This window comes from Eulemur rufifrons, chromosome 6 (assembly GCF_041146395.1).
Source record: "Eulemur rufifrons isolate Redbay chromosome 6, OSU_ERuf_1, whole genome shotgun sequence".
Lineage (NCBI taxonomy): Eukaryota > Metazoa > Chordata > Mammalia > Primates > Lemuridae > Eulemur > Eulemur rufifrons.
The window spans coordinates 96603509-96624900 of record NC_090988.1 but is presented as its reverse complement, the minus strand read 5'-3'; the positions used below and the strand labels follow the sequence as shown (position 1 = coordinate 96624900).

Genomic DNA, 21392 nt, shown 5'->3' with positions numbered 1-21392 from the left:
AGATTCTGTACCTTGGGAAAGAAAAGCTTGAAGACCGCTAACAGTCCAGTTGCCTCACTTTATAGATTGGAAAACAGGCCCGGAGAGCTACAGAGGCTTGTCCAGATGTATAGTTTGAGGCAGAGCTAGGACTGGAATCTGGAACCTGGAATCTCTTGGTACTGTCCATAGTAGGGTTCTCAGGACCTCTATAAACCAGCCAAGTCCAAATCTCTGGGCTGAGCCTGGAGTCCACGTGTCTTATAGCCTCCTCCCCTCTCAGGGAGGTCCTGAAGCCTGTGGCCCAAAGGTCCCAGCTCCCATCAGTGGGGCCCCCTGGTCCTAAGCACAGAGCTCCCCTTTAGGACTTGGGCTGCCTCCCATGGGCCCAACCCCTCCCCCAGTCTGAGGCTCACTGCAGTGTGACCCGCCCTCCTCGGCCACCAGCACTCCTTCTTTCTTCCTTTATTGCCTTTCTCTCTGTCCTTCACAATAACAGCTTCGCTTTTAGCAGAACACCGTCATCCCTGAGCCCCAGGCTTCTTGGCTATAGGGGGCTGTGGGGAGGGTGACCCCTTCCCCCTCCTCAGAAGGTGTAGGCCCCCACGAAGACGGTGAGTCTCAGTACAGAGCTGGCCCGGTAGCTCATGAGGGAGTTCATGGTCACCATCTCCAGATCTAGCACGTACTCCCGGGGGCCCGTCACCGGCCGGGCGAGGACCAGCATGGCGCTGACATTGTTGATTTGCTGCAGGAAACAGTGCGTGGAGGGGAGACACATAGATTGTGTCAGCCTACAGTGCCTGGGCACTACCCCAGCATCACCTTCTGCCCAATGGCCAAGAGGTGGACAGACAGCCCTGGCCAGACTGACCTTGGGTTCTCATCCAGCTCTTTGACACCCTTGACATCTCTCTTGCACCCACCCAGGCTCCTGCTGGTGCTCTTCCCACCCTTTGCAGCTACTTCTAACCAGGGTAACTGATGATTCAAGGCCAGGTGTGACATTTGGGAGTGGCAGGGCCTTTGACATGGAGGGGGCAGACTCCATTCAAAGAATTCAGTGAAAAAGAAAGAGCAAGCAATGATAACCAGACAAACCCCTTCCCATGTTGAATACAGCACAAGGACTGCGGGTTTGCACTCGGTGTGTGCCACACCTGGATCCCTCCCACCTTAAGCTGTGCCAGCAGACAGCTGGATTCTCTGACCCCAGGCCCCTGCACAAGCCTCTCATACCAGTCCCTTGTTTTTTGGGTGAAGAAACTAAGGTCAGAGAGGGGAAACCAGTACTGGGACCCAAACCCTAGTGTCCAAGTACCTTGTTAGACTTGGATTTCACAAGGCATTTAACCTGTCCTTTATACCATGGGAACTTGGCACACTCCTATCCTCCTACAGAGATCCTGCCTCCAGGGGCGGAGCTTTGAGAAAAGAGGCGGGGCGTGTTGGCATAGCCCAGTCTCCCCCCTAGAGGCTTCCTGGAATTCAATTTTAGATTATGCAGGTCAGTTGAGGGGTGGAGGTGGAAAGCCTTACCCTAATGTAGAAGTCCCCCTGTGAGTTTCCGGCACGGATCTGAAAGGCATTGTAGGCGCCAGGGTAGACAGAGGTCGCCTGGATCTGGAACACATCAGCAGGCACGCTCCGCTCCGAGGTGATGGTCATGTAGCGGTGCACAATGGACGAAGGCTGCTCCCGACACAGGGGGTTGGAGGCTGGACAGAGGCAGCGGCTAGAGACCCCGAGATGGGGGACAGGAATGAGGTTCTTGTCCATCCCCCAAATCTCATCTACCCCAACAGGAGGAATCCCAAAGGGATCTTCCCACTCCTGCTATAACAGTTTGTGCAGTTTGGTGAAGAAGGACAACAACTCCCATTTAGCCTTCAGGGGCACTGGCCAGTCCCAATAGACACCAGTCTGCCCCACAGCCCTCTGGGAGTTGTAGTTCCTTTGGGGGCCTGGCATCGAGTTGACTCACTTGTCAGACACCTGGACATAGGGCTCCACACAGCGGTTGGTGTCCACGCAGCGGTAGCCCCCATGGAAGTTGACGCAGGTTTGGGCCTCAGAGCACTGGTGCACGCCTGACTCACACTCGTCAATGTCTGTGCCAGGGGAAAGGGGCTGGAATCAGGGGAGTCAGGCCGCCAGCCCCTGACACCGTCCGCCCGACCCACCCCCGAAACCTGTACCTTGGCAGAGGCGTGTGGCCAGCAGCTGGTAGCCCTGTGGGCACTGGCAAGAGAAGCGGCCTGGCTCGTTGACGCAGCGGTACTGGCAGAGATAGCTGGAATAGCTGCACTCGTCAATGTCTGAGAAAAAGCGGGCATGAGCACCCTGGGCCAAGGGCAGTCCTCACAAATCAGTCCTACATTAGGCTGAATGTAGCAGGGGACAGGGCTCAAAGAAAGACGGCCCCAGCACACAGACCTCTCTCTGCCCGAAGACTGGAAGAAAATACTAAATAAAAGCACTGGGAATCTAGAGGCTTGGGTGTGAATCCTACTGGCTGATCTTGGGGAACCTCATTTTCCCTATCAGTGAAGTGAACGGGTTAGATGAGTCTCGAGGGCCCAGCCTGCTCTAGTTTTCAATAATTTGCCCAATTTCTGCAACCCACAATCAGCCCAAGCACCCGGTAGTCACCTGCTGACGGAGCTACCCAGGCACGAGACTTTTCTGCTCTCGTAACCCTTGTGCCGCCAGGTACCGATGAGGCCTTATTCTGCAGCAAAGCATAATGTAAACGGGGTACCTGGCAGTTGAGTGAGAAGGGTGGGCTCGAGCTCCGGTCCCATCTCATTCTAGCTACATGAACTTGGGCAAGTCAGTTAACCTCTCTTAGCTGAATAATAAAAGTCCCCATTTATCCGAGACTTCATGTGTGTTTTTTGTGATCCTCCCAACAAATCTAGAGGGAGATATTAATGTCCTCATTTTGCAGAGGAAGGAAATCATCCTTACCTCCTAGGATTGGAGACAGGATTAAAGGAGGCCAAGTGTGTGAGGGAAGTAAGCTGCATAGGGTGGGTTCTCCATAAATGGTAGACCACTTTAAAGCACCGCTGTTTGAGACCTGATGAAGCCTATCTATTACACTGCCTCACTTAATCCTCACAACCCATTTACGAAAGAAACAGAAGAGTGACTTGCCCTAGTGCTGGGTTTGAATGTAGGTCAGCCCAACTCTCGGGAAGAGTGGCACCCACATCCTTCTCAGTCTCCCCAGTGAACTTCAGTAGGGACCTCATTGCTCCCCTCGGTGCCTTCCCCACCAGGCTGTGAGTGCCCGACAACCAGCCCTGGGTGGAGCACCCAGGGGTAGGTGGGTGCAGAACACATGGCATGTGAAGGCACCAAATGGAGGACTATGTGGCAGGGACACGGCATGACGGATGCAGGGCCTGGGTGACCAATGGAGGAGCACACAGCAGGGGTGGAACTCTCACCACTGCAGGAGAAGCCATCGCGGTGCAGCTCGTAGCCCTGGTGGCAGCGACACAGGAAGGTCCCATAGGAGTTGAAGCAGCGCTGCTCACATGGGGCCCCCATGTCACATTCGTTCACATCTGGGGGTGCCGGGAAAAACAGGAGGGGTGAAAGCGGAGGAGCAGCCCAGAGCCCCCACTCCATCTCAGCTGGTCAGGAAAGGAGCTCCCCCACCTCACACCTCCCTGCCCAGGACCCAGGACCCCGGCCTGGCCTAGCCTCACCCACACAGGAGCGGTTGTTGGGCCCCAGCTGGAAGCCTGGCTCGCACTGGCAGCGAAAGGAGCCAGGCAGGTTCACGCAGCGGTGCTGGCAGTAGCGGTAGCGGCACTCATCTATGTCTGGTAGAGGCAGGGAAAGGAGAGCAGGGGGCAGAAGCCAGGTGGGCGTAAGCCGGCTGTGACTCAAGGCCTCACCACCCATAGTCCTGTGTGTGCCCAGGGAGCTGGATGGGGCCAGGTCAGCCAGGACACCCCCCCAAACACATCCCCGTAGAGTCCTCTGTGTCTGCTAACAGGAGGGCTGAGGTGGCAGGGGACTGGAGTGAAGGCTGCGGATGGGTTGCAATGGGCGTTAGGGTGAGAGCCAACCAGGGGCACAGTACAGGGACCAGAGAGGCTGCTCCCTGGACTCACCCACACACTCGGGCCCGATCTTGCGGTAGCCATCAGGGCAGGTGCACTGGTAGGAGCCAGGCAAGTTATGGCAATCCTGGCTGGGGCGACAGTCATGCAGGGCCTGGGCACACTCGTCCACATCTGTGAGAGACACCACTCAGCCCCACCTGGGATCCCACCAGCCACCCATCACGACAGATGGACCCAGGACTTGGATTAGATCCTCTCTACAACACAAATAGCAGTTCAGCCTGGAGCCCACAGGAAAGGCACTGCTACCTGTGACACCCCATGTCAGGCGGGCACAGGAAGCAAGGCCCTGTCCACACACCCCCAGCAACACTGATTCCTGGACTTTTCTTCCTCCAAGGCCTGTGGCTCCCAGAGGACTTAGACTGGGAGGCAGAGCTCTTGCACTGTCTCCACAGCAACCGAGGGGAGGGTCCCAGGAGCTGGCTGGGGCAGTGGAACACGAGCTGGGGCCACCTGTGGCAGGCCCCAAACAAAGTGGGGATCTGCATGAGGGTGTGCATGTCACACATGTCATCTTACACATCCATGTAAGATGCTTGGAGAGAGGACTAGAAGCCTGGGCACCACAGTGACCTCAACTTACCCACGCAGCTCTCCTGATCGTTGGGCTCATAGCCTGGTGGACAGGGGTTGGGGTGTTGAGTGGGAGGCACTGGTGGCGGGGGCCCCTCGCCATGTAGGTCGTTGATGACGGCAGCTGAGCGGGGGAGGCACAAGTAGCCCCCGTAGTGGTTGATGCATTTCATTTCCCCCTTGCAGGCCTCAGGGATGGTCAGACATTCATTGACATCTGCAAAGAGGGGCCTGCTGGGCACAGCCAGTCTCCTGGCTGGCCCTGGAAGGAGTGGGAGGCAGGAGCCCCACGTGGCCTTCTCTAAGCTGTGGGGCACAGGCAAAGCCTTCCCTCTCTGCTCAGCCAGCTAAGGGCCTGGCTGGGCTGGAGGTGGGGTGGTTGTTCCGACTGTGCCCTCATTCTCCTGCTTCCAAATGGGTCTCTACCTCTCCCTAAAGCCTTGGCCCTAGCTCAACCCAACCCCGCAGACACTGCCCTCCCAGGCTGTGATGGGAACAAAGAGCTGGGCAGGAGAGGGGTTCAGAGGTGTATGGGATCCAGCTCCTCTGGGGGTAGGGGCAGGCTTTCCTCGGTTTCTGGGAGAGGGAGGGGTCACCCCTAGTTGATCTGCCCCTAGAGAATCAGAGCTGGCCTCAGCTGAGCAGAGCAGGGCAGAGGACGGGCCACTGGGCTCCTGGTGCATCTCTTGAAGATGGGGTTGTCCTTGAAAAGCAGCACTCAATCCCTTCCCCGGCTCCTGGGGGTTCTTGGTCCCCCAGGCACACTCACCTCGGCAGTGCTGGCTGTCTGGGTCCCACTCATAGCCATCTGTGCATTCCTGGAAGGGAACCAGAGTGCCTAGTCGTCACCCTCAGGTCTCCTCCAACTAACCAGGCCAAGACCAGGGCCTGAGCCTGGCCACCCTCCCTGCCTGCTCCAAACAATGGCCCCCAGCTGCTCTACCAACCAGAGGAGGGGAGAATCTTCCCCAGTAGCAGCCACCCCAGGATCCTGGTCTCTCCCTGCCCATCCTGTCCCAGGCCAGTGGCCCCATCGTCCCCACCGTGTAGCTGTCCGGCTCCTCGGAATCCTGGGGAGACGCTGTCCCCAAGAGCAAGAGCAGCATCGCCCAGAGCAGTAGAGACCCGGGGAGGCAGGAGGCGAAGGGGAGCATCCTGGGGCTGGGACGTGGTGGACGGGGGTCAGGGGCTTCTGCCACTGCACCCCCGATCCCTGTCCCAGGACCCGGAGCCCCGCCGCTCAGGAGATGTTTGGGGACCTGGAGCCTCCCAGGGCTAGAGGCCCACTCTGCTCCCAGGCCCACCCGCCCGGGGCCGCCCCGCCCCCGCCCAGTCCCCCAGCGGCGCAGGCCGAAGAGCTCGGGCCTCTGAGCTCTGCGCTGCCGCTGACTCGGCCGAGACTACGGCCCGCGCCCTCCCCCCACGGACGGCCACTCACTTGGGCCTGCGACGGCCCTGAGGCCCGCGGCTCCGGCGGCTCAGCTGGCTCGGGCAGTGCCTGCGGGCAGATGGACGGGCGGACGGCACAGCTCCCTGGACGCGCGGCCCCAGGAAGCGCCCCCCGCCCGCCCGCCTGCCGCGGCGCGGCCCACCCCGGCGCCTCCGCCCGCCCTTCGGCGGATTCCTGAGCCCGCGCCAGGGGGAGGGACCCCGACCCCCCGCTTCTCCGCCCCCGGCCAGCCGCAGGCCCCCACCCGGTCCCCCGCGGCGCCGCTCAGAGCCGCCTCCCGGCGCTGGGCCAGGGTCCCCCAGCGTTCGATCCTTGGGGCCGCTGACCTTGATGCCAGGCCCCCAGACTCACCCGGGAGACCCCACATCCTCACCAAAAATGTCATCCTGCGCGCCTAATCCCTACCTAATCTGAGCCCCCACAATTTCAACCTATGCACCCACACCTTAATCCCGGAGCCCCCAGACTCCCATTCTGCGCCTCCCAAGATTGCACTGGACACCTAGAGGTCCACGTAATCCTAGGGCCTCCAGGTCCTCACTCTACTCCCTCCAGAACTGTATTCTGTGCTCCCAGATCGTCACTCTAGACGGTTCCCAAACTTCACTCAGGGTCCCGAGACCCTCACCCAGGAACGAGACGCTCCCAGGCGCAGAGCTGTCCATCTCTCCCCCTTCTGCCCTCCACCCCCAGGGCGGTCTTCGGCTAATTGGTCCCTTCACGGCGGCACGGCCTCCCCCGCGCCCTCCATTAGCAAAGCACAATAGTTTGGGGGCAGGGGCGGTAGTTCACTTTTGGTCCCAAATGAATGGAAGCCCCTGAGAAGGAGGGCAGAGCTGAACTCCCGCGCGCAGGACTCCAGGGTCCAACGCCAACGCCTCCCCGACCCTCCTCTCACCCACGTCCCCCACCCAGTTTCCCCCTCCGCCCCCAAGTGGAGGGCGTGTCCCTGGGGGCGGAGTCTGGGCCGAGCAGGCTCCCAGGAAGGGGCGGGGCCTCGTTTTGCCCACGTCTCTGGGCGGGGCCAGACGGGAAGGGCTGCGTGTCAGGGATCCCCCGCCTGGGACCAGACTGGGAGCCGGAATGGCCAGGCCCTGCTTTCCTCTTCCCATCCCTGCTGATCCCCACAGTAGAGCCCACAGCGTGGTCCCGAGGGCGTGTGCCGAGTAGGGGATGTGCTGGTGGGTCCCCAGGTGAGCCCTTGGGGTTCCCGGTGAACTGCTGAGCATCTCCTCTCCTCTCCACTCCCCTGCACCCCCAACACCACCGTCCTTCCCAGCCGCTGGGGCGAGGAGTTAAAAAATAATACTCTTTAAAACCAAAAGGAAAGACAATAACAAGTGTTGGCGAGGATATGGAGAAATGGGAAACTTCATAATATGGTGCAGTCGCCTTGGAAAATGGTCTGGCAGTTCCTCAAAATGTTACCACATGACCCAGCAATTTCACTCCTAGGTATATACCCAAGAGAACTGGAAACATGTACACACACACAAATCTGTACACAGCGTTTATAGCAGTACTGTATATAACAGCCAAAATGAGAAACCACCAATGTCCATTAAGTGATGAATAAACAAATTGCAGTACATTCATGCAGTGAAATATTAGCCATAAAAAGGAAAGAACTGATACATTCTAGAACATGGATGAATCTTGAAAATATTACACTAAGTGAAAGAAGCTAGACACAAAAAGCCACACATTCCATTTATATGGAATACCCAGAATAGGCAAACCCTAGAGAGAAAGTAGGTTAACGGTTGCCAGGGGAAGCGGGAGCGGGGAGTGACCGCTAATGGGTATGGGATTTCTTTTGGGATGATGAAAATGTTCTGAAATTAGTAGTGATAGTTGCACAGCTATGCAAATATACTAAAAACCACTGAATTGTACACTTTTAAAGGGTGAATTTTATGGTATGTGAATTATATCTCAATAAAGCTGTTATTTTTTAAAATAATGAAAATAGCTCCTGATTATTAAGATCTAATTGTTCTAGGCACTGGCGTGGGCCTCGTGCAATCCTCCTGCCAAGGCAGGGAAAGGGTGCTGCTATCACCCCACTTCACAGATGAGGGAGGCCAAGAGATTTGTCCCAGGTGCAACCAGAGTAGTGAGGACAGGATGTGAACTCATGTCCCGTTGACTCCAAGACTCTCTGGGCTCTTTGCCCCATATAAAGAGTGTTAAAGACCCACCATATGAACCCCTACTCTGTGCCAGCCAGGGTATGGGTGCTCCAATAAGTGTCATTCCACTCAAGCCCCACCACAAGAATTGTCATGGCCAATTAGAGATGAGGGACTGAGGCCCAGAGGGGAATGACTTAATGTACAGTGGATGACTCAAATTTGGACCTGAATCTCCATCTTTGCACTATTAGGCCCAAATGAGCCTGCCACTTGGAGTTGCCTCCTCAGAACAGCTCTCCCAACCTCTGCGACCCTACAGACTTTCCCTGCCTCCACCCGCTCTGCTTTGGGTCCCTCTTAGAGCTTATCTTGGTAGATGTCTCTCTCCTACCAAGTAGTGACTCCCACCCAGGCATTGAGACCCCTGGGCCCACACAGTGCAGCCCTCACTGGGCGCCAGCCAGGATCTGCATGAGCAAGTTGATGAATGAGTGAATGAGCAAGTGGGGGGATTTCATTCATTCATTCAACAAATATTTATTTATTTATTTATTTTGAGACAGAGTCTTGCTCTGTTGCCCGGGCTAGAGTGCCATGGTGTCAAGCTCACAGCAACCTCAAACTCCTGGGCTTAAGCAATCCTTCTGCCTCAGCCTCCTAAGTAGCTGGGACTACAGGCATGTGCCACCATGCCCGGCTATTTTTTTTCCTATATATATTTTTAGCTGTCTAGATAATTTCTTTCTATTTTTAGTAGAGACGGGATCTCGCTCTTGCTCAGGCTGGTCTCGAACTCCTGACCTCGAGCAACCCTCCCACCTCAGCCTCCCAGAGCAACAAATATTTATTAAGTGGCCACTGTGGACCAGATGATGTGCACTGGTCCTGAGCAGTGGCACTGGCACTGGCACTGAGCAACACAGAGCATGGCAACACATGCATGGCACTGAGCAACACAGAGCAAAACCTCCCAGCCTCGTGCAGCTCCACTCAAGGTAGGCAAGGAAAGGATCAAAGAGGAAGGCCACCCAGCCCACACCCTCAGCCCCTCCCCCTCTTGGCCTCCTCCATCCCCACCACCACAACAGGTAGGTTGTATGCCACCCCCTTTTGGTGCCCACACTGGGACCTCCAGCTCTGAGGGCTGACTTGGGGCTGTACTCATAGGTCATACACAGGACAAGAGCAGCCTCAGGCCCGTAATTGGGCTCCAAAACCACGGGGCCACGCACCACTCTGGGGATGGCCTGAGCACTGCATTTTAACAAAGGCAGTGCCACTCTTCAAACAGAGGAGTCCCTTGGCTTCCTGTCTGGGGGAGGGGAATGAAATGGAGCCAACTGGAGCCTCACAACCCTGGGAAGAGTCCTAATGAGATGAGGCAGTGGGCACGTAAACGAATAAACCCCAGGATCAGAGCCCTCCTCTCTCCCCCTCCTCCTCCCACCCCAGTGGAACCCTAGAAAGCCAGCTTTTCACACCCCTCTGGTCTTGGGTGCAGGTTCTCAGCCTGGGGGCCCATCCAGGAGGGCCGCAGCCTAAGGACCCACTTAAGACTGAGGCACCAGTAACAGGTGTTAACGCCACCACCCAGCCCTTGACCTCATAGGCTTTGGCGTTGCTCTGTCTGCGACACCCACTCTGTTAGCTTTCTGCCTCATCCCCAGACTGGCAGGGATGAGGAACAGGAGGTAGTAGCTGCTACTTAATGTCCCCTGGCCCCTGCATTTTCCTGTTTAAAACCCATGGCAATCAATTTTCAGTCAATAAACACCCATCGAGCCCGCTCCATGCCTGGCCCTGTCCTGGGCACTGAGTGATCAGACTCAGACACAGGTGAATCAGACTCCTGGCATGGTTGGGAGGCAGATGCCAAGTGAGCGGGCACAGGTGCAGCAGGGGAGGAGGGGCTGTGAGAGGTTACACCGGAGGCTGGGGGAGCAGGGAAGATTTCTTGAGGGAGGTGGCTGTTGAGCTGAGCTTCACAGGATGAGCAAGTACGGTTCCCCAGAGGGCACTGACCACCCTCCATCCCACCTAGTCGTCAGGGGCCTGTGGCTCCTAAAGACCTGGACTTCTCTGTAATGGCACTGATGTCTGTATATTGTCACTGTCCACTTCAGATCGATCTCCTCCTGTCTATCCCTTAAGGACAGATTCATCTCCGTATCCCTAGAATTGCCCAGAACAGTGTGGGCCCAGAGCCTCTGTTGAATAAAGAAAAAGAAGTGGGGTGGGGAACAGGCAGGCAGGCAGGTGGGGGAGAAGAAAGCCTGAGGCAGCCCAAGTGCTCTAGGGGTCCCCCTCCCGAGCCTGGTTTCCCCTTCGTAGTTCCTCCAGCTCCGCCCTCTCCCCCTCCAGCTTGATCTATACAACTTCCTGCCTCGGCACCAGGGCTGAACCACCATGGCACGAACTGCTCCCCTCTCCTGCCTCCTGGCCCTGTTGGTGGCAGGCATAGCCCAAGGCATCAGGGGCTCCCTTAGGGCCCAGGTAAGTGCTGTCAACCCGCCCCCCATACCCTCATCTGTGCCAGCCCCACGGCTGGGGTCACCCCTCACAAACAGCTGCCTAGTCATTCCTATTTCTTAGAAGGAGTAACTGAGGCTGGAGAGGTGGGTGACGTGCCAAAGCCCACATGGGGAGAGAGAGAAGGCTGACTCCCTGGCCCAGTCCTGGCATGGCTGGGAGCTAACTGGGGTTAGCATCCAGCAATGATTCCTCCATCCACTGCCCCCTTTCCACCCTTGCTTCCTTGCCAGGACCCAGGTCCCCGGCCGCTGGAGCTGAAAGAGGTCTTCAAGTTGTTCCAAGTCCAGTTCAACCGGAGTTACTCGAACCCAGCAGGTATCACGGGGCACATACATCTCCAGTCTGATGCCCTCCCCCCATTTAATAGATAAAGAAATCAAGGCTCAGGATGGGGAATAGTTTTGGCCAAGGCAACTCAGCAGGACCGTGGCAGGGCTTGGGGGTGCACTCCCTGGTTTCCCAAATGCACGTGTGGGGACAGATCGTTCTTTGCTAGGAACGTGGAGGGCAAGGGGCAGCTGTTGGGAGCCTACCCTAGTACTAGAGGGTCTCTTGGCCCCATAGCCGCTCCCCTGTTGATTCCAGACAGTGGGTGCGGGACCACCATCTAGTCATGTGTTTATTCAGCAAACACCCAAGATACCAATTTTGTCCCCATGTTGGGGACTCCCTCTCTGCCCCCATGAACTGCCAGCCCTGTGTCTTCTCTTCCGTAGGGGGCTTTAGCCCAAGCTGCCTGTGCCCCATCCTCCCCACCTGTGGTCAGAGGTGTGAGGAGGCAGAGGTGGGCTGACAGGAAGCCGGTCTGCAGCCACCCGCCTTTTCCTTCCGAGTCACTCTGCCTCCGACCCCTTGCTTGGCTTTTCTGCACTGTGGGCAGAGATACCCCACTTGCTGCCTCTGGGGAAAACCTGACTATTGGTCAGCTGTGTAACCACTTCCTTGGCCTAGGTGTTCGTGTGGGGCCTTGTGGCTACGGCAGTGGAGCTGGCGCCCACCTGGGTGGGTGGGTGGGAGGGAGGATGCGCAGCCAGTGGCAACTTCCTGCCCCCGGGGGCCTGGGAGCTGGCCTAGGAGGACTCCCTCTTAATCCAGAGTATGCTCGCCGCCTGGACATCTTTGCTCACAACCTGGCCCAGGCCCAAAGGCTGCAGGAGGAGGACTTGGGCACAGCTGAGTTTGGGGTGACTCCATTCAGTGACCTCACAGGTACCAGAGACCCTCCTGGCCCATAGGGTGGGTGGGGAAGCAGAGTCTCCTGCAGGGATGCTGGCAGACAGGCCACGCAGACTTTCTACTTTCACTGCCCAGGGAGGGACCCTAGAACCAGAGGCCTGGGTGCTTACCCCAAACAGCCAACCACAGGGGCAGAAACACTGCAGACCTGTGTCCCAGCCCAGCTCAGGGGCGAAGGGCAGCAGGTAGAGGGGATGACCCCCAGCAAGGAACTTGACCCCTCTTTAGGCCTCAGTATCCTTGCCTTGCTGCCTCCCAAGGTATTATAGGGACCTAAATAGGATGTGGTTGGTTGGAGCGGGAGAGGCAGAATACAAAGAAGGGGCCAAAACAGTGACCTTGGTGGTTCTGTCTGTCCCCCAGAGGAGGAGTTTGGACAGATCTATGGGCATCAGAGGGCAGCTGGAGAGGTGCCCAGAGTGGGCAGAAAGGTAGGATCTGAAGAGCAGGGGGAGCCAGAGCCCCTGGCCTGTGACTGGAGGAATATGGCCAACGTCATCTCACCCATCCAGAACCAGGTGCCTGCCCCAGCCGGGCCGATCCTGCCAAGTGGTGGGAGGAGGCGGGTATGGCCTGCACACCTTATCTGCCTCTACCCTCTTGCTCACTAGAAAAACTGCAACTGCTGCTGGGCCATGGCGGCAGCGGGCAACATCGAGGCCCTGTGGGGTATCACATACGAAGTCCCTGTGGAGGTCTCCGTGCAGGGTAGGGCTGGGCCAAGGACACATGTGGGATGCGGGGGAGGACTAGGGCCTGTTCTCTCATACTGTCCCTTCTTACACCAGAGCTGCTCGATTGTGGCCGCTGTGGGGATGGCTGCCAGGGTGGCTTCGTCTGGGATGCATTTATAACTGTCCTCAACAACAGTGAGTACCCACAGCTCTGGGCAGCTGCAGGGGTGGGGGGCTGTTCAGCAGCGGGGCCTCCTCCCTCATCCTGCTTATCTCCAGGTGGGCTGGCCAGTGCAAAGGACTACCCATTCCAGGGCCACATCAAAACCCACAAGTGCCAGGCCAAGAAGTACAAGAAGGTGGCCTGGATCCAGGATTTCATCATGCTGCAGGACAATGAGCAGAGTGCGGCGGGGGTGATGGGGACAGACACCAGGGCAGGGGCAGACACATGGGTCTACAGACAGAGATGGGGGATTGAGGGAGGGGGGAGGGGTAAGGGGTGCAGACTGACAAGCCATATGCCTAGAGCAGGGGCCACAGGGCAGGCAGGGCCTGATGGTACCTTCCACCCCAGGAATTGCCCAGTACCTCGCCACCCACGGCCCCATTACCGTGACCATCAACATGAAGCTACTGAGGGTAAGATGAGGTAGGGAATGCGGGGAGGAGCACATAGGGGAGCTGGCCCCAGACTCAGCTCCTCTGCCCCCACGCCCTGCAGCAATACCAGAAAGGTGTGATCAAGGCCACACCCACCACCTGTAACCCCCAGCATGTGGATCATTCTGTCCTGCTGGTGGGTTTCGGCAGGGACCAGCGAGAGGAGGGGATAGGGGCAGAGACGGTCTCGCCCCAGTCACGCCCTCGCCGCTCCATCCCATACTGGATCCTAAAAAACTCCTGGGGGGCCCACTGGGGAGAGAAGGTGAGTGTGATCTACTGGGGAAGGGCAGGACAGGCCTCTCCCCACCTTCCAGCCCTGACATCCCCTAACTTCCTAGGGCTATTTCCGGCTGCACCGAGGGAACAACACTTGCGGCATCACCAAGTACCCACTCACTGCCCGGGTGGGCCAACCAGTTAGAAAACGCCGGGTCTCCTGTCCCCCTTGAGCCCGCCCAGCCTCCCCGCAGCTGTCTCCTGCTATGCCTGCTGCCGCTTCACCAGCCCCGCCACAAGGTCTTGCCCACGCTCCCAATCTTCTCAATACAGCTTGAATAAACCAAGACAAAACCCCTGGCTTCTGAGTGGACTCAGCTGGGGAAGGGAGATGCTGGATGGGTCGAGCGCAGACACCATTCCCTGATCTGTCTCAGTCCCCGCGGGGTGGACGTACACATACATCCTTGTACATGGACACCAGGGCACTCAGAGACATACACGTGCACACCTGCTACACCTCCACAGGCTCCCTCTGCAGACAGGCTCATTCTCCAAACTCATGGCAACTTTATTGTCAGCACAGGCAGGGTGGTGGGAGAGGGGCCTCAGTCATGATAGAGGCGCAGGAGGCAGCCACGGAGGGTGCCCATGTAGCGGTCCCAGAGGGCCTGGTGCCTGTAATGACAACAGTAACAGTGACAGCTGCTGTTTACTCCATACTCAGCACTTCTGAGACACTGCTCTGAATGCTTTCTATATCTTAATTCATTTAGTCCTCATAAAATTCTTATGATTCTTCTAATTATTATCCCCAGTTCACATATGAGGAAACTGAAGCATAGAGAGGTTAAGTAACCTGTCCAAGGTCACACAGCTTCTAAGCCAGGACTTGGGTCCACAGAGACTTCCATCCCCAGCATAGCAGAATGGGCAGCCCTGAGACTGCAGGAGGGCTAGACCCAGCAGGTGGTTGCCTGGGTCAAGGTCAAGCTGGACAGAACAGTGTTTCTCACCGGAAGCCGTCCAGGGAGTGGACAGATGCTGAATACTGATTCAGGAAGAGCCGCACGTCATTCAGTGGCCAGTGGTCAGAGCGGCAGGGTTCCACGAACTGTGGGACCAAGGGAATATTTAGCACCAGTACAGCCTGGGGACAGTCAGGTTGGGGATCGTAGGAGCCGAGGGCAGCACCACTCACCTTCTCCACGAGGTCCACAAACAGGTCTCTGACATCCTTATTGTGGGTCAGCTTGGCAGCTACATTCACCAGCCCCCGGGACAGGTTCTGTGAGGCAGGGATCCTAGGAGTTCTGCCTTTTGCCCCAGAAACTGGGGGCTGAGCACAGAAGCTGGGGGAGGGACAAGCTCCTCCCCAAATCTATCTGCCTCCCTCAATCAACCAAGTCCCCGTTGTTTATGAGCTGGTGGTTCCCCCTCACTGGCCGGCAGAGTGCGGCACCGCCACCTGCCGGTCAACCTGGGGCAGGCGCAGAGATGCCGGGCAAGGGTAGTGCACTGGAGGCTGAAGGTGCCCCAAGGGACAGAGGCTGGATGGGGCCACAGACCTTGAAGTTGGCTTCCATCTCAGAGAAGACGCCAAGCTTTCCCCGGAGAGCAGTGCACACCAAGCTGCAGGGATACAAGGTCACACCTAGAGCCAGCCGAGCCCCTGTTTCAAGTCCTGCCCCATGGATCCCCCAAGGTCACCTCTTGTGCAGGTCCAGAAGGTCCTTGTCAGCCACTAGCATCTTGAGCTCCTTCAAATCCTGGAGAAACTCCTTGTCTAAGTCCATGTCCATGTCATCCATCTGGGAGTCTGAGTGAGGCCCACGGAGGGAGTTGGGGTGGGTGACAGAAACCCCTCCCATGACACCCTGAGCCTTCCTCACCTGCCACCTCATTGCACCCCACGGGATAGAAGAAGAAAGAGTCTCTGAGAGGTGGAGTGACATGCCCCAGGCACTGAGCCCTTTGTCTGCAGACAGGAGTGTGTGGGAAAATGGACTATGAGCAAAGGTGGCCTGGGTGGGGGCACTGACCAGAAAAAGATGCTGGGAACTGGGGGCCCGTAGGAGAAACTGCTAGGGGGGAACCAGGTCCTGAGAGGATAGGGAGGCGTCCGGGCACCTGGGTCAGTGGGGGCCTCACCGACGGCTCCAAGGGTCCAGTTCTGGATCATGAGCTCAGCACAGAAGGCAAAGTCGCCAAAGCTCAGATACTGTAGTTTTTTTTTCCCTGTCTCAAAGCGGTTGTTGGCAAAGAAAACGATGGCTGCATAGTCCCTACAGGGAGGGGAGGGGGGTCTTCTCAGGTCTTAAAATTCCTTCTTAGCAAACAGCTCCCACCTGCACCCTCAGCTGGGCATTTGAGTCCTGGCCTCTCTCTGCCCTAGGTCACCATGTGATGTGTCTCAAGTCACTTCTCTATGGGCCTCCTCATCTGTACGAAGATAAGTTTCCAGCCCAAGTTTCCTAAGGGATACAGTGGGAGATCACACGAGTAATAGCTACCATTTACTGAGTACTTCCTAAGTGCCAGAGGTCAAGCCATGGGCTTTACACGTGGCACTACACAATAGCCCAACTGGAAATGGCTGGACTGGGATTTGAACCCAGGTCAGTCTGATCCAAAGTACAGACAAGAAATGAAATAACCATACCCCCACTGTAGCCAGGAGGTCAAAAGGGTTATAGTGGAGAAGGTGGACCAGCCTCAGGGCCCAGGGAAGAAGTGTGCAAGAGGGGGAGTTGGCTGGCCATTCACCTGGCCAACCGGTCGGAGAGCAGGAAGTGTTGCTGAATGTTATCCACCAGGGAGCCCCGCATTTCTTCCACCACCTTGAAGACTCTCTTGAAGTTGTCAAACTGCAGGGCAATTAGAGAGGGAGGGAGAACTGGTCAGAGGGTGCTCACACAATAAATTGTTTATTGAACATCCCTCTCTTACTTATCTGCCTATCCAGTCAGCAGACAGCACTTTAGCATTTGTTTTTCCTTCAACCAACTATTAGTTACTTGTACCTGTTATCAATTCAGCAAATGTTTATCAGCTTTTGCTATCTTGCCTTGGATAAATGTTTGCTCACTCCATCTCTATCTCTAAATGCAACTCCATTTTAGCACCATGCTCTCCGGATCTTCAGGAGCTTGAGCTGGAAATGACACTCCTGGCTAAGCTCCAGGGACTCAAATATGAGCAAATGCTAATCCATCCACAGGGAGCTCACAGGAGACACAGAAGAAAGGCATCAAAGGCCCAGAAGGCTTACTTCTCCCTGGCACCACCAAAAAGGCTTGTGGAGAACGTGGCATCTCACCTCCTGCCTTGGATTTCAAGGGGTAGATATGGCCAAGAACAGTACCCTCCAGGTAGAAGCGACATGAGCCAAAGAGAGCCTGGGGCTGGAGAAATGTAAGCCTAAAGAGGTCTGCAGGGACAGTCTGAAGGTCAAGGCCAAGGAATGAAGCTGCTATCCAGGAAGAAATGGGGAAATGGGAGCCAATGGAAGTTTATGAGCAGGGAAAGCCATGGTCAGATGTGGGCTTCTGAAAGGCCACTCTGGCCACAGGGCATGTGATGACTTAGAATGGGCAAAAAGCAGGGAGAAGAGACTAGGTATGAAGTTGCTGCTACGATCGGAGGCTGGAGCTGGGACAGTGGCCAAACAGATGGAGTGAAGGGGTGGACTGTAAATGGGGTGCTGTGTGTGTGCGGGTGGAGTGCCCACCTGTCTCCGGCAGCTCTTGAGGGTGATGCCTGTTTTGGTGCTGATGTCGTCCAGGTCTTTCTTGGTGCCCTTGGACAGCTTCTTGCCCAGCACCTCCCGAACAAAGGCCTCGTCAAAGGCGTAGTACCTTGTAGAGGCAGAGGACACCACTGACCCTTCATAAAGAAGGGGAAGGGGGACTTGGCAGGGCCTGGATCTGGCCCCTTCTGCTCTCCACTCTCTGAGTGCCTGGGTAAGTTCTGTCCCTCCCTGAGACTCGGTTTTGGCCTGCAAAATGGGTATACAGTCAGACTGGTTGGCATCTCCACCATCCCACCAGGTGAGCACCTCTCAATGAGCAGCGCCTGCCGGGAGGGCGGGATCTGGAAGATGAGCTGGTGCAGTAGCTTGGGCGGTGCATGCAACAGGCGCTCGAGCATGTGGAAGGTACGGTAGTGGTCCATGGTGTCGCTCTGCAGCACCGCTGCCGTGGCGCCCGTCTGCTCCAGGATTCCTGAACGCACCCGCAGGGCCACCGCATCGCTCACTGGGGAATGAGAGCTAGTATCAGGACCTGCCCCGCAGACCCAGAGGCCCTGCAGGGATTCCAGCCCCGACCCAGCTGCCTGCCCACTTCCCCAAAAGGATGCCCAAGTCCTGGCCCCGCCCCCTCTCCCATCCAAAACAACCGCTTCGCCCGACGAGCTCCCCCCGACGGCCCCTCACAGACCCGAGTAACCATCCAGCCAGAGGCGATATACGTCCTCGTCTATAAGGGTCGTGTTCCCCACGAAGATGTCCAGCTCGCTGGTCATGGCGACGCCCGGGGCCGCAGCGCCCCGAATGGGAGCGAGCACTGCCCGGACCGGGCGCGCCGCCGCTGGGCCACTTCCGGGCGCGCCGAGATTCCGCTCCGGGCACCCGGAGCCAGCGGAGGACCACTTCCGGCATAGAGGCGGAATGGGGGCGGGGGCGGCGAGGGAAGAGGCGGAGGCCTGGGCCGTGGAGTAGCCCCTCCTCCCTCAGGGAGGGGGAGTCCCAGGCTCACCCATCCTCCCTACCCCACCCCACCCCCGCAGCCGTTTGCAGGGGGGCGTCCGGAGTGCCTCCCCTGCCCCAGCAGCCTCTCCCTTCACTTCCTCCTGTTTTTTCTCCCACCTTCTCTCCCCTTTTCGGGGCTTCCCAACTTTGACCTGTTTACTAAACTTAGGAGTTTCATGCTATAGCCTGTATCTCTTCTCTGCGAAAGGGATGCATGACCTGACTTCCAGGGGCTCTTGCTGGAGGCCCCTCTGTCCATCCTGATATTGAGCACTTCTGGCCCTGGAGCACCTGCTCCCACTATGGTTTTAGCCACACCCCTACCCCCACACAAGCTAATGACTTCTCTTATTTAGCCCCTCAGAGCTCTGCCTGGAAGTCCACATCCGGAGGGGTCGCCTGTCTGCCAAGTCTCTTCATGCTGTTTTCCCATAATCCCCTCAAAAGCTCAACGTATTCCAGACAGATCTCGCTCTCCCCAATCTGTTTCTTTCCTGCGTCCGTATCTCAGTGACAGCCCCAACATACACCCAGTTCTCATACTAGAAACCTGCGCTTTCTCCCAGACTCCTCTCTCCCCACATTCAGTTCCGGTGATTTGCCTCCTGAATGTTAGTATCTGTTTGTCCTCTCCACTCCCACCAACGCTGCCCCAGTGCAGTCTTTCTGCATAGCTCTCCTTGATCATTGACACAGTGTTTTTAATCTTGCCTGCAACCCCCCTCCCAGGGTCCATCCCACACAGTGCAGGCTGAACAATTTTGTTTAACGCATATTTTAAAATGTTACTCCCCTGCTTAAAATCCTTACTGGCTTTTGGAAACGCTCCAGCCTAGTATTGAAACCGCTTAAGAATTTGGCTTCTGCCTACTCTTGAAGCCTCCCTCCCTCTCTTACCACGGTTCTCCACACATCCGCCTTTCAAAAAACATCAAGCTACCCTCATTATTCCTAAAGCAGCTCTTTCTGGTGCCAGTGTCTTTCACCATGCTCATCTCCCTGAAATAGCTCTCTCTTTACTTGGCAAAGTCATATGCATCTACCAGAGCCCCTCAGATATCACGTTTTCAGGGAAACCTTTTGGGGTTATCTTAGACCATACTCCTCCATTTGCTTCTGGTTTAACACAACCTATCTTTCCTACCAGATTGCGACCTTTGTGAGGACAGGATCAGGACCTTGGTCAAATTTATTTCTGCACGGGCCTTGCACACAATAAAGGTTTATTGAACAACCGAATCTCTTGTATGTCCCTCCCCCCAGGCAGGAAACGCTCCCTGGGAGGGAGAGTAGGCGAATAGTGAGCTACAACGTTTGAACTCAGGGTTCTGAGGAGTTAAGAGCGATGCTTAGCGAGCCGAGACTCTCGAGTTGAATGAACCAAAGGTAAGAGGGGCTGGAAAGGAATCCGCCTGAGTTCCGTCGGGGATGGGCAGGAGTCAGGGGCCAACAGCCGAGTGCTGGATCTCAGAGGAGCCGAGAGGCCTAGGCTCGAGCTTGAAGAGATCTGGAACTTGGAGGTAGGAAGTGCCTATCTGGGGGTTGAGACCGGTGAAGAGGACGATGACGCCGGAGTCCCTTGTTTTCGAGGGTCAGCGACAATGAGGTCCGGAATGGGGCGGGAACCGGCTTCGTGCTCAGGCCCCGCCCCTTTCCAGAGAGGCTTCTCCGGATTGGCTGTCTTTCCGCAACGTCATGCGGCCCCGCCCCGGCGCGCGCCCCGCCGCGTGCCCACCCCCGGTGGCTGCTGCAGCCTCCGCTGCCTCCGCCACTGCCTGCCGCCCGCGGAGCCGGAGCCCGAGCCTGAGCGGCGCTGGGCCCGACGTGGGGCTCCTGGGCCACGGCGGCGGGCGGGCGATGCTCCAGCGGCCTGACCAGCCATGGAGGCCGAAGCAGGAGGCCTGGAGGAGCTGACGGATGAGGAGATGGCGGCGCTGGGCAAGGAGGAGCTGGTGCGGCGCCTGCGGCGGGAGGAGGCGGCGCGCCTGGCGGCTCTGGTGCAGCGCGGCCGCCTCATGCAGGAGGTGAATCGGCAGCTGCAGGGTCACCTGGGCGAGATCCGCGAGCTCAAGCAGCTCAACCGGCGCCTGCAGGCAGAGAACCGCGAGCTGCGCGACCTCTGCTGCTTCCTGGACTCGGAGCGCCAGCGCGGGCGGCGCGCCGCGCGCCAGTGGCAGCTCTTCGGGACCCAGGCATCCCGGGCCGTGCGCGAGGACCTGGGCGGCTGTTGGCAGAAGCTGGCCGAGCTGGAGGGCCGCCAGGAGGAGCTGCTGCGGGAGAACCTGGCGCTTAAGGAGCTCTGCCTGGCGCTGGGGGAGGAATGGGGCCCCCGCGGCGGCCCCGGCGGCGCTGGGGGCTCAGGCGCCGGGCCAACACCCGAGCTCGCCCTGCCCCCCTGCGGGCCCCGCGACCTAGGCGATGGAAGCTCCAGCACCGGCAGCGTGGGCAGTCCGGATCAGTTGCCCCTGGCCTGCTCCCCCGATGACTGAGGGCGCTGCTTCCCCCACGCCAGCGCCCACCCGGATTGCTCCCGGAGCTCTGGGACTGCGATGAACCTCGGGACCTGGACGCCGTCCTGGCTGCGCACGAGGGGCCACTGGCATGGACTAAGAAACCCTGAAACCGAGGAGGGCCCCTCGCTCTCGCTGGCGGGGCAGCAGGGGGACTGGAGGCTGGAGCAGATGGACTTGCTGGGGGTTGGGTGAGGGCTAATAAACCGGGACGGAAGCGGAGCCCGAGCCTGGGCAGAGTCTGTTTGGTACTGTTGGTACTGTCGGGATTGGGTCGAGGGTGGGGACGCTGAGATGGGGTACCCTTCCCATCCGAAGGACCGCATAACTAATGACTCCCCCATTACCTCGAGTCTGGGAAGGGATGCGAGGTGGTGGTAAACCACTGACTTCCCCCCGTCGGGCGCCGGAACAAGCCGTAATCCGGCCCCCGAAGTGGCTCCAGTTCCCTTCCAGGCTCCTTCCTGTCCAAGACAATGGGGCAGGAAGCAGGTGTTGGGAACCTAGAACCCACTCGTCCGTCTTC

At 57.7% G+C, this 21392-nt stretch overlaps 4 protein-coding genes across 7 annotated transcripts; 2 read left to right on the top strand and 2 right to left on the bottom strand.

Annotated features, from left to right (window-relative positions):
* Positions 1-34: 34 nt before the first annotated feature.
* On the bottom strand, positions 35-7033 carry EFEMP2 (EGF containing fibulin extracellular matrix protein 2). 2 transcript variants are annotated; one of them, XM_069470178.1, is made up of 12 exons: positions 6776-7033; positions 6136-6195; positions 5741-5858; positions 5467-5515; positions 4708-4914; positions 4110-4232; positions 3699-3815; positions 3435-3554; positions 2178-2297; positions 1964-2090; positions 1519-1714; positions 35-727 (listed from the first exon to the last, which is right to left on the bottom strand). In XM_069470178.1, the coding sequence occupies exons 3-12, from the start codon at positions 5849-5851 to the stop codon at positions 566-568; spliced, it is 1332 nt and encodes a 443-aa protein (XP_069326279.1). In that variant the 5' UTR covers positions 5852-5858; positions 6136-6195; positions 6776-7033; the 3' UTR covers positions 35-565. The 2 variants fall into 2 exon arrangements, with proteins under 2 accessions (XP_069326279.1, XP_069326280.1); XM_069470179.1 differs by having other exon boundaries at positions 6940-7033.
* A 3655-nt stretch (positions 7034-10688) lies between these two features.
* Positions 10689-13944, top strand: CTSW (cathepsin W). The gene is made up of 10 exons (XM_069470177.1): positions 10689-10775; positions 11045-11129; positions 11910-12023; positions 12414-12568; positions 12662-12758; positions 12839-12919; positions 13004-13129; positions 13302-13366; positions 13449-13652; positions 13729-13944. Exons 1-10 carry the CDS (start codon positions 10689-10691, stop codon positions 13837-13839), a joined length of 1125 nt encoding a protein of 374 aa, XP_069326278.1. The 3' UTR covers positions 13840-13944.
* Positions 13945-13964: 20 nt separating this feature from the next.
* On the bottom strand, positions 13965-18186 carry FIBP (FGF1 intracellular binding protein). Of its 3 annotated transcripts, none has more exons than XM_069470174.1 (10): positions 18046-18186; positions 17664-17862; positions 17337-17463; positions 16373-16473; positions 15737-15891; positions 15317-15425; positions 15175-15238; positions 14808-14894; positions 14623-14720; positions 13965-14284 (listed from the first exon to the last, which is right to left on the bottom strand). In XM_069470174.1, exons 1-10 carry the CDS (start codon positions 18128-18130, stop codon positions 14215-14217), a joined length of 1095 nt encoding a protein of 364 aa, XP_069326275.1. In that variant the 5' UTR covers positions 18131-18186; the 3' UTR covers positions 13965-14214. The 3 variants fall into 3 exon arrangements, with proteins under 3 accessions (XP_069326275.1, XP_069326276.1, XP_069326274.1); XM_069470175.1 differs by having other exon boundaries at positions 15758-15891; XM_069470173.1 differs by having other exon boundaries at positions 14165-14284; positions 15758-15912.
* Positions 18187-20101: 1915 nt separating this feature from the next.
* CCDC85B (coiled-coil domain containing 85B) lies at positions 20102-21238 on the top strand. The gene has a single exon (XM_069470172.1). It carries the CDS (start codon positions 20237-20239, stop codon positions 20843-20845), a length of 609 nt encoding a protein of 202 aa, XP_069326273.1. The 5' UTR covers positions 20102-20236; the 3' UTR covers positions 20846-21238.
* Positions 21239-21392: the final 154 nt, after the last annotated feature.